This window comes from Nanorana parkeri, unplaced genomic scaffold, assembly GCF_000935625.1.
Source record: "Nanorana parkeri isolate BGI_ZX_2015 unplaced genomic scaffold, ASM93562v1 scaffold1119, whole genome shotgun sequence".
NCBI classification, from domain to species: Eukaryota; Metazoa; Chordata; class Amphibia; order Anura; family Dicroglossidae; genus Nanorana; species Nanorana parkeri.
Genome location: NW_017307387.1, coordinates 202,117 through 213,466, shown reverse-complemented (window position 1 = coordinate 213,466; position 11,350 = coordinate 202,117). Strand labels below are relative to the sequence as shown.

General features: G+C 47.9%; 1 protein-coding gene across 1 annotated transcript in view; it reads left to right on the top strand.

Annotated features, from left to right (window-relative positions):
• CUL9 (cullin 9) overlaps nt 1–11,344 on the top strand; it is a 58,969-nt gene extending 47,625 nt beyond the window's left edge. The window contains exons 34-41 of the mRNA XM_018567947.1: nt 728–891; nt 975–1,068; nt 1,984–2,058; nt 2,142–2,252; nt 6,725–6,842; nt 6,971–7,104; nt 7,264–7,355; nt 10,954–11,344. Of these exons, the coding sequence (XP_018423449.1) occupies nt 728–891; nt 975–1,068; nt 1,984–2,058; nt 2,142–2,252; nt 6,725–6,842; nt 6,971–7,104; nt 7,264–7,355; nt 10,954–11,161 (996 nt within the window). The 3' untranslated portion in view covers nt 11,162–11,344. The remainder of the gene's footprint in view (nt 1–727; nt 892–974; nt 1,069–1,983; nt 2,059–2,141; nt 2,253–6,724; nt 6,843–6,970; nt 7,105–7,263; nt 7,356–10,953) is intronic.
• The last annotated feature ends 6 nt before the right edge of the window (nt 11,345–11,350 follow it).

Sequence of the window (11,350 nt, the reverse complement as noted above, 5' to 3'; positions counted from 1 at the left end):
GCTGAGACCTCTATGCCTGGCCTGTATAAGCATATATACTCACTGCGGACAATCCTCGTCAGATAGCTGAACTCGTCAATACCGATTCATTCGAAAGAGGTGTTTATTCTTTAACATCAGGTTACAGCAGATGATAGGAACAGCAGATGAACAGTTATAGTATTGTGCGGTCAAAAGATGATGCCTTTCCTACGTACTGTGCAGATTACATGTGTGTCCTTGTTACATGTGGCTGTTCACTGTGGCCATGACACAGGAAGTACTGCACACAGGAAGAAGGAAGGGGCGTACACTAGGGGGAAATACATCGTCACATGAGGAATAATTACAGAAAGACATGTATATTACAACAAAAGGCCACTAGATGGCAGCATAGGATAACACATGGATTTAGCTATGAGAAAATAGTTAGGCAAACCACACTATATAAATTCTAACCTATATAACAATGCTAATCTTAACTGAGGCTATGCATCTCATATTCTATGCCCCTGTTGGGGCGGCACACTGTCCATCTCTGTCGGTATTATATTCTATATACATATTGGACCTCATCATCTCTCTATCCACATCTGTGACCTTGTTATATTCTGTACCCACATTGTACACGTTGGACCTCAGCGTCTCTCTCTGTCCATCTCTGTGACCGTGTTATATTCTGGACCTCAGAACTTCTCTCTGTCCCATTCTCTGATCATGTTATGCGTGGCTTCCATTCTTGGCACAGGCTCATTACCCAGCCAGCTGCAGTCACATGTCTCAGTGGATGGACGATGGAGGATTCTATGAGGGGATGACGGTGGAAGCTCAGAGCAAGCACTTGACCAAGCTTATCTCCAAGCATTGCCCCAGCTGTCAGGCTCCGATTGAGAAAAATGAGGGTTGTCTGCAGTAAGTAGTGATGTGTACTATGAATCTCGTCACCCTGCCATCACCTCAGAGGGGTCTGTGACCGACTTGCCTTCCTCTTACAGCATGACGTGTGCCAAATGTAACCATGGATTCTGCTGGCGCTGCCTGAAGCCCTGGAAGCCGACCCATAAAGACTACTACAACTGCACCGCTATGGTAAGTGTGATCAACGCTGAGAGAATTGTAAGTGAAACCGAACCCTTCTGTGGGTAGGCTACCATTGGGGCACCCCTTCTGTACCTCGCAGCCTGCGTCCTGTAACCAGGGCAGAGAATGGCTTGTGGCACATGCAACAGCTGCTTCCATCAAGGCCTAACATATCTGCTTTTAGCTGGGTTCATTTTCGTACATTTGTTCCTTATAGCGCATTGGGTTGTATTGGCTTACTCGTAGCTCCTTGCTTCTCTCATGTTCTTTCCATCTGTTCTGTCTGATCAGGAGACCATATGTGTGCCGTCTGCTACCCAGGCGGTGTATGGCATGTACAATGTGCTGTGTGGGCAGTGTGCCCTGTGCTGGCCAGACATTGTGTTGCATGTACAATGTGTTGTGTGGGCAGTGGGCTGTGTGTTTTCCAGGCAGCGTCTTGCATGTATAATATTGTGTGTGGAAGGTGTGCTGGCCAGATGGTGTGCCACATGTATATTGTGATGTGTGCTGCCAGACAGGTGTGCCATGTGCTGCATGTATAATGTTCAGTGTGGATGGTGTGCTGTGCGTTACCTGGATGGTGTGTCGCATGTATAATGTGCTGAGGGGGCTGGGTGCTGCCCGGAGTGTGTACTGCATGTATGCTTTGTAGATGGTGTGCCTTGTGCTGCCTGGACAGTGTGTGCGTCGCATGATTCCTGAATGATGTGCTGTATGTGTAATATGCTGCGTAGACAATGCCGTGTGCTGCCCAGCCAGTGTTTCCCATGTAAAGTGTATAATGCACTGTGTGAAGGGTATGCCGCATGTGTAATATGCTGTGTGTGCCGCATGTATAATGCGCAGTGTGGACGGTGTGCCGCATGTATCATGCGCCGTGTGGACGGTGTGCCGCATGTATAATGTGTTTCTGCCTCTCAGGTCAGTAAAGCCGCTCGTCAGGAGAAACGGTTTCAGGATTACAATGAACGATGCACCTTCCAGCACCAGGCCAAGGTAAGGCTCCGCTTTGGTTGGCAGACGTTTCTCTGGGGTGACGAGGAGCCTTATACACGTCGTCTCTGTTTCTCTCTCTGAAGGAATTTGCTATTTCTCTGAGGAATCGGCTGAGCGTCCTTAGTGAAGAACCCCCGCTGTGGACTCTGACCTTCCTGATCTCCGCTTGTAAGGTCTTGGAGATGGGCCGTAAGGTGAGAACTTGGATCTGCCTTGTCAATGCTTTCGGGTGGAGCTTCTCACCACGTTTCATGGACAATGTATCTCTCTGTACAGAGGAGTTTTTCCTGATTTGGGCTACAAATAGTTCTTCCTCTGCTGGTAGGTGAATAACTGGCCCTAGTATGTGTATGGATGTGAGCTCCCTCAGGGCAGGAACTAATGTGACTGTACAATATGTGAAACGCTGCCTACATTCTCAGCACTATAGACATACTAGGGATGCACTGATACTAGTATCTGTATTGGTGCCAATAAGGAGTATTTAGGCGTGTACTCACCCAAATGCACCGATAGCTTCCTCGATACTGGAACTTCCGGTTAGAGGAAGACTTCCTCTGACCGGCAGTGCTGTAAGAGCATGGAGCCAGCTTCTCTGGCAACTAGGTAGCTGGGTGGCGAGTAATGACCCACCTCCTGACTTCTTGATGTGCCGGGAGGCCGGCTTTCCAGCTAAACAGCATGAAGCCGGCTTCCCGGCCAATCAGGAAGCCGGGTGGCATGTCATTACCCGCTGCCCGGCTTCCTAATTGCCAGAGAAGACGGCTCCATGCCAGCGGAAGAAGCGATATTGTTACTTGGTATCGGCGAGTGCCTAAAGCAAAATATTGGTACTCGTACTCTATGCCAAAAAAACGGTATTGGTGCATCCCTAATAAATACCTATAAAAAATGGGGAGGGGGAATGAGTTGTTGATAGAAGATATATTGGAAGGAAGACGCCATTGTTTGAGATTTCTGTCACACTCAAAGCAAGCGACAAGGACAACCATTTCTTGCCGGATGAACAGGACTTTCTCATCTATTGAGAGACACCAACATTTAGGTTTGTTAGACTGTCGGGTTATATTGCTGCCTAAAGAAGAAATGGACACTGCAAAAAAAAACCTCCACACACAACCATGCCTTAGATTTTGCTAGTGTCCTCTGCGAGGTGGATGTGTGTTTGTTTGGAAGATTTATACTGGCAGATTTGGTAAATCCTGGAAGTCTCTCCAGTCGGCCAACAGCACTGGTAGGTCCATGCCGCATATATCAAATACGCAAAGTTTCTCCTGAGCACAGGATTCTAAGTGTTATCTCTGCAGCTGCGAGTGACATGCATTTGTGTCTCAGGTTCCATAGGACCCCTTATTCAGGTCAGGCCAGTATGTCTGGGGATTCCTTACTCGGGTATTGGGACCAAGTTATTGGGGTTCCTCAACCAGCAGCACCTGAAACTGGGATTGTGTTCTGGTGGTGTAGGGGACACCAGATGTGGACCTCCTGTTCTCGAAGTTCATCAACAAACTGGACTAGTTTGTCTCCATAGATGGGTCTCCTCTAGCTGAAGCAGTGGAAGCTCTGGTGGTTTCGTGGGATCGGTACATCTACCTATTTTCCTCCCTGAAACATAATCTGCTGAGCAGGATCAGGATTTGAGAGCATTCTGATGCTCCTCTTACCCCTGGACTGGACCAAGCACATGTGGTACATCCACCCAGTAAGACTCTTGGCAGACACTCTGTGGGCTCTGTTAGATTGTCAGGTTCTGCTTTTCCAAGGATGCTTTTCCATACAGCTTCATGGTCACTAGCGTTACCTGTGTGGCCTTCAAAGCTCTGTTTTTTTGAGTCGGGGCATCTCTGAATTTGTGTTTTTCTTCTATGCTAAAGGCTTGGAAGGCTACTTCCCCCAATGTCTGTCTTCAGACATGGAACGTTTGACTCTCGTCACTTTCAAGGGCCACGTGTCTGCCCGCTGTATCTTGTGGTAGAGACCGTTGTCATTCACTCCTTGATTTAGACTTGTGGACAGGGATACTGCCATTTGGCTCCCCCTGTGACTCCACATGATTTGAATCTGGTTCTCTCTGCACTCCCACAAGGTGATGTTTCTTGTAGTCATCACTTCAACAAGATGAGTGTCTGAGAAGGCATGCTTATCTTGTATGGAACCCTTTCTGGTTTTGCATAGGGACCACCTGGCTGCAGAAAAACCTAAAGGAGTGGTGAGTCTGGTAATGTCTCCTCGGTTTCTGCATTCACTAGGTGGTGGGCCAGGTGCTGAGGCACAGTCACTGGTATTATTTACAGCTGACATTACATAGTTACATAGTATTTGGGGTTGAATTAAGACATTAGTCCATCAAGTCCAACCCATATAGGTCCGCGCATCATCTCTTTCTTAGGAGTACTTGTACCCCTGGATATTACGGTCCCTCAGGAAATCATCCAAGAGTCTTTTTTTTTTTTTTTGAACAATTCTACACTGCCTGTGGCAGTGAGTTCCAGACCCTAACCGCTCGTACCATTAAGAACCCCCTTCGCCCCTTGTGCTGGAATTTGTTTTCCACCAATTTTAGGTGGTGGCCTAACATTAGATTGTTCTGAGCTTGTAATGTTTTCTTTTAGGAAGCTTCTGGATCTAAAAAACTGGGCGCCTAGTCCCCTCGACTACCTTGTAGCCCACCTAGATGCCACCAAGACTTTTCACAATCTGATGCCTTTTTTTAATACATTTTGTGGGTAAACTCAAGAGCAGTCCGGCCTCCAAATCCTCTATAGCTTGTGTTGGATCAGGCAGACTATCGGTGAAGTCTATAGATCATGCAGACCACTCCACCTTCCTTCATCAATGCACATTTTATGAGGGCATTGGTGGCTCCCTGGGCACAAAGATCGGGTGCCGCTCCAGACCAGATTTGCCAGATGGCCGTCTGGTTACGTTTGTCTGACATTATTGGTTGGATCTTCTGTCAAGTCTTCCAGGACACCAGGGTTCCCACGCTGTGTTACTCTGTTTTGATAGTTTGCATTTCCGTCCTTTTGGTTCTTTAAGTTAGGAGAAAGTGTGAGGGACGACCTTTCATCTTTGACCTGGTAATGTGTTTTCTGTCCTGGTGGGAGGTGCCTCTGTCTCTCGCACGCTGTCCTGGAAGATTACTGGACACAGAGTTACCGGTAAGTCTAACTCCCGTTTTCTTGCTGGCCCCTGTAAGAGTAATCTGGCTTATTGGCCCCACTATCTCTAGGTATCTAGGGCAGACCATCATCCAATCTTTTAGTCTTTAGGACTGGGTCCCGCTCTTTCCTGTCAAGGTGCACGCTACTAGATCTGCGAGTACTTTTAGTTCTAATCGGCGTCATGCAACTTTGACCAGTTTGCAGGGCTACCGCCTGGTCTTCTGTTTCTGTTTTCTAGCTGTACCCGGTGAATGTCCAGGCCTCCTCTCATGCCAGCTTTGGGTCCTTCAGGAGTCCTCAGTTCTCTGTTTTTTTCTGGGGCCAGTTAGTCTTTGGTGCTATATCTCCCACCCCTCTGTAGGACTGCTTTTGGACATCCTGATAGTCTAAGGATTTCTGTATCCTTCAAGGCACATGAAAGTATAATCATCTCCTCCCTGTAGTGGTTCTAGTACTGTCAGTTTCTCCCTGCATAATATTGCTTTAGATATATTGCTTAATCTTTTCCCCCGAGTATAATATTATTATGATGGATTTATAGAGCGCCAACAATTTGCGCAGCACTTTACAATATAAGGAAGACATTACAATCACAATACAATACAATTCAAGATAAGATGGTAAGGAGAGCCCCGCCCCTGAGGACTTACAATCTAAAAGGGAGGGGCCAGTGATACATGAGGAGAGAGCGGTGTGGGGATGAATTGTTTGAGAATGTGATGGTTGAGCGGTCAGGTTGCGGTGGGATCGGCTTCCCTGAAGAGATGAGTCTTTAGGGATCGCCTTAAGGCATTCAGAGTGGGAGATAGTCGGACTGGTTGGGGTAAAGAGCTCCAGAGGATGGGAGAAACTCTACAGAAGTCCTGGAGGCGAGTATGGGAGGAGTTGACGAGGGAGCTGGAAAGCAGGAGGTCTTGGGAAGAGCGGAGGGGACGGTTAGGGTGATACTTGGAGACAAGGCCTGAGATATATCCGGGGGCGGAGTTGTGGATGGCTTTGTAAGCGATTGTTAATATTTTGAATTTTATTCTTTGGGCGAGTGGAAGCCAGTGCAGGGATTGGCGGAGGGGGGTAAGGGATGGAAGCCAGGGCAGGGATCGGCAGATGGGGGATGGAAGCCAGTGGAGGGATTGACAGAGGGGGGTTGCAGATACTGAATGGTTGGTTAGGGAATGAGTCTGGAGGGAGTTGCAATAGTCAAGACGAGGTGAAGGTGAAGGTGGCAGGATTTGGATAGTGGTTGGATGTGGGGAAGAAAGATGAGGTCCGAGTCAAGGATGACAGCTAGGACCTTGGCATGGGGGGGAGGGCTGGATAGTTATCAATCTCAAGGGAAAAGTTGGGGGCAGGTGCACGGGGGCTGGAGGAAATATCACGAGCTCAGTTTTTGAACATCTGCAGCACATTCGGCTCCTCTCTGCATAATCTGCCTGTAGTATGGTCGGTTGTTCTCTGTATAACAAAGCTCTATTATGTTGGGTTCCCCTTACGGTGTCTTGCAGGTTCTCGGTTACGCCTGTGTCTATAGTTATTACAATCAGGATTCCGAGCGCCTTGATGTACTGGAGTCCCAGACAGAGAATTTGGAGTTTCACGTCAACGCGCTTCAGATTCTGCTCGGTAAGGAACTTCTCTCTATTTTTGATTGGGCAGCACAGGGGGTTGTGGCTGTGAACATCTTTGGGGGTGAAGTCATTAGTGGGGTTCTGATCTGCCTGTGTAATATGGATCTTCTGGGTGTTGTGCAGAGTACAGCCTTCTCCAGAGCGAGGATCTGGCCTGTTCTGTGCGCCTGCTGAGCTCTGACCGATATAACAGTGCCCTGGAGCTGGTGAGAAGAGTGCAGGAGAGACTGAACGGCATCTTACAGCACTCCACTCAGGTGAGATGGCGGGCTCCGGTGCAAGTATTGCCAGGATCAGGGGAGGGGGCTTGTGTTTAATCCCAGCTGATCGGAGACGTTCCATAATCTGCCTGATATTCTGTAGTGTAAAGCTGAGGCACAGAAAACAAGGCAGCAAACCAAATCTGTCTCACACAGGACTTCCGAGTAGGATTCCTCTCCCAGCCAGACGATAACGCAACAAAGGCCTCCAATGTGCCCGAAATATCTGCCTTTCCAGGAGCCTCAGAGTAAGAGACTGCAACCCTTCAATCATGTTCTGCTCCTTGATTCTTGCACAACCTATCACAAGCTTTGCTTCCTATCCTCTGTGCCCTTTGCTGCATCCTGGCCTCTAGCCTCCTGTCCTGTGCTCTTTGCTCCTTACTGGCTTGTAGCTTCCACTCCTGAGCATCCTCTGTGCTTCTTACTCTGTCCTGGCCTCTAGCTTCCCATCCTGTCCATTCTCTGCTATTTACTCCTTACTTGTATATAGTCTCCCATTGTGTCCATTCTCTGCGCTCATTGTGTCCGACCTCTAGCCTCCCATCCTGTCCATTCTCTGCTATTTACTCCTTACTTGTATATAGTCTCCCATTGTGTCCATTCTCTGCACTTATTCCATTCTATTCTCAAGCTTTCCATCCTCTCATTCCCCTGACCATAAGCCTACGCTATCCCAACCTCCAGCCTCCTATCCTGTCCATGCTACATGTCTATTTTTCTTTTTATCAAAAATAGAATGAAAGTCACTGTTGTTTAATGCTCTGACAGTGGTGGTGAACCTTGGCACTCCAGCTGTGCCAAAACTACAAATCCCAACATGCATCTGCCTCTGGGAGTTATGTCTGTGGCTGTCAGAGCCTTGCAATGCCTCATGGGACTTGTAGTTCCAAAACAGCTGGAGTGCCAAGGTTCGCCACCACTGCCCTATGACAACAAAACATGAAACCTTCCAAAGAGAGGGGAATACTTTTTACAGGAACTGACCTCTGCTCATTAATCCTTCTCTCTCCTCCTTCCTTTACTCGTTTATCCTCCTCTCTCCATTCTACTCGCTCCTCTTTCCTCACTCCATTCTTTTCCTCGCTAACTTCTACTGCTTGCTCATCCCTCTCCTCTGTCCCTTCTACTACTCGCTCATTCTTCGCTTTCTTCTTCTTGCTCTCCTCTTCACTCATCAATATCTTCTCTCACTTTCTTACTTGCTCATCCATCTCCTTGCTCCCTTCTAACTTCTCCCTTTCCCTTCTTCTCACTCCATTCTACTACATGCTTATCTCTATACTCTCTTCCTTCTACTCACTCATCCCCATGCTCCATTGTACTATTCCTTCTATCTCCTTGATATGCTCTCATCCCTCGCTTTTCTCTTCTACTACTTGCTCATTCTTCTCCTCGCTCCCCTGTTCTGTTCACTTATGTCTCTTCCTTTCCATCTTCTGCTTGCTCATTCGTCTTCTCACTTCCTTTTACTTATTCTTCTCGCTTCCTTTTACTTGCTCATTCTTCTCGCTTCCTTTTACTTGCTCATTCTTCTCGCTTCCTTTTACTTGCTCATTCTTCTCGCTTCCTTTTACTTGCTCATTCTTCTCGCTTCCTTTTACTTGCTCATTCTTCTCGCTTCCTTCTACTTGCTCATTCTTCTCGCTTCCTTCTACTTGCTCATTCTTCTCGCTTCCTTCTACTTGCTCATTCTTCTCGCTTCCTTCTACTTGCTCATTCTTCTCGCTTCCTTCTACTTGCTCATTCTTCTCGCTTCCTTCTACTTGCTCATTCTTCTCGCTTCCTTCTACTTGCTCATTCTTCTCGCTTCCTTCTACTTGCTCATTCTTCTCGCTTCCTTCTACTTGCTCATTCTTCTCACTTCCTTTTACTTGCTCATTCTTCTCAATTCCTTCTACTTGCTCATTTTTCTCGCTTCCTTCTACTTGCTCATTCTTCTCGCTTCCTTCTACTCATTCTTCTCGCTTCTACTTGCTCATTCTTCTTCTCGCTTCCTTCTACTTGCTCATTCTTCTCGCTTCCTTTTACTTATTCTTCTTCTCGCTTTCTTCTACTCGCTCATTCTTCTCGCTTTCTTCTACTTGCTCATTCTTTTTCTCGCTTCCTTCTACTTGCTCATTCTTCTTCTCGCTTCCTTCTACTTGCTCATTCTTCTTCTCACTTTCTTCTACTCGCTCATTCTTCTCGCTTCCTTCTACTTGCTCATTCTTCTCGCTTCCTTTTACTCGCTCATTCTTCTCGCTCCTCTATTTTGTCCCCTTACCTCTATCCTCTCTTCCTTCTCTACTCATTCATCCTACTCATATGTATCCTTGCTTCCCCTTCTCTCTTCTCTCTCGCTTATCTCTCTTCTGGTTTCATTTTACTCTCTTACTTCTGGTAGTTTTCGCTCAGGCTTTAGATTCATCCACATTGATTCCAGCTGGACTCAGATGACTGTGATGTATTATGTTTGTTCCTTGTGTGATTGGGGAATGTTGGGGGTATGATGGAATACTGGGGCGGGGAATGTTGGGGGTATAAGGGAATACTGGGGTGTGGAATGTTGGGGGTATAAGGGAATACTGGGGTGGGGAATGTTGGGGGTATAAGGGAATACTGGGGTGGGGAATGTTGGGGGTATAAGGGAATACTGGGGTGGGGAATGTTGGGGGTATAAGGGAATACTGGGGTGGGGAATGTTGGGGGTATAAGGGAATACTGGGGTGGGGAATGTTGGGGGTATAAGGGAATACTGGGGTGGGGAATGTTGGGGGTATAAGGGAATACTGGGGTGGGGAATGTTGGGGGTATAAGGGAATACTGGGGTGGGGAATGTTGGGGGTATAAGGGAATACTGGGGTGGGGAATGTTGGGGGTATAAGGGAATACTGGGGTGGGGAATGTTGGGGGTATAAGGGAATACTGGGGTGGGGAATGTTGGGGGTATAAGGGAATACTGGGGTGGGGAATGTTGGGGGTATAAGGGAATACTGGGGTGGGGAATGTTGGGGGTATAAGGGAATACTGGGGTGGGGAATGTTGGGGGTATAAGGGAATACTGGGGTGGGGAATGTTGGGGGTATAAGGGAATACTGGGGTGGGGAATGTTGGGGGTATAAGGGAATACTGGGGTGGGGAATGTTGGGGGTATAAGGGAATACTGGGGTGGGGAATGTTGGGGGTATAAGGGAATACTGGGGTGGGGAATGTTGGGGGTATAAGGGAATACTGGGGTGGGGAATGTTGGGGGTATAAGGGAATACTGGGGTGGGGAATGTTGGGGGTATAAGGGAATACTGGGGTGGGGAATGTTGGGGGTATAAGGGAATACTGGGGTGGGGAATGTTGGGGGTATAAGGGAATACTGGGGTGGGGAATGTTGGGGGTATAAGGGAATACTGGGGTGGGGAATGTTGGGGGTATAAGGGAATACTGGGGTGGGGAATGTTGGGGGTATAAGGGAATACTGGGGTGGGGAATGTTGGGGGTATAAGGGAATACTGGGGTGGGGAATGTTGGGGGTATAAGGGAATACTGGGGTGGGGAATGTTGGGGGTATAAGGGAATACTGGGGTGGGGAATGTTGGGGGTATAAGGGAATACTGGGGTGGGGAATGTTGGGGGTATAAGGGAATACTGGGGTGGGGAATGTTGGGGGTATAAGGGAATACTGGGGTGGGGAATGTTGGGGGTATAAGGGAATACTGGGGTGGGGAATGTTGGGGGTATAAGGGAATACTGGGGTCATTATTCTGCTGAGCTCTAGTAGATAAGATGCTTCTACATAGTAACATCAGATGAAGATTATTCTTCTGCCACCTGCGGGGAGGACCCTTCATGTGTTCCATATTGCTCTTTTAGCACTAGGGATGCCTCTGATTCTGGAGATACGGCAGGGGAACAGGAAGATGAGGAGGAGGATGACGATGAGTATGTCCCGGAATGGCACGTGGACTACGATGACGATTTAGACGAGGATGATTTCTCGTACGATGAAGACGACGAATCTGAGAACCTGGAACCAGACTCCTTTATATTTGAGGATTACGATGGAGAGGCGTACGAGTGAATCCGCACACCCGCTCCTCCCCAAATTTTGTTCAGAGTTGTCATTAATGTCCACCAGGGTGCTTCTTCACTCTGCCCACTTCCCCCCTCCCCGTGCCTCAGTTATCATTTCCTTGGGAACGCCAGTAATTCCAGATAATTCACTGATAGACTACAGGCCCAGCTTTCCTGACTGGACTGCAATTATATA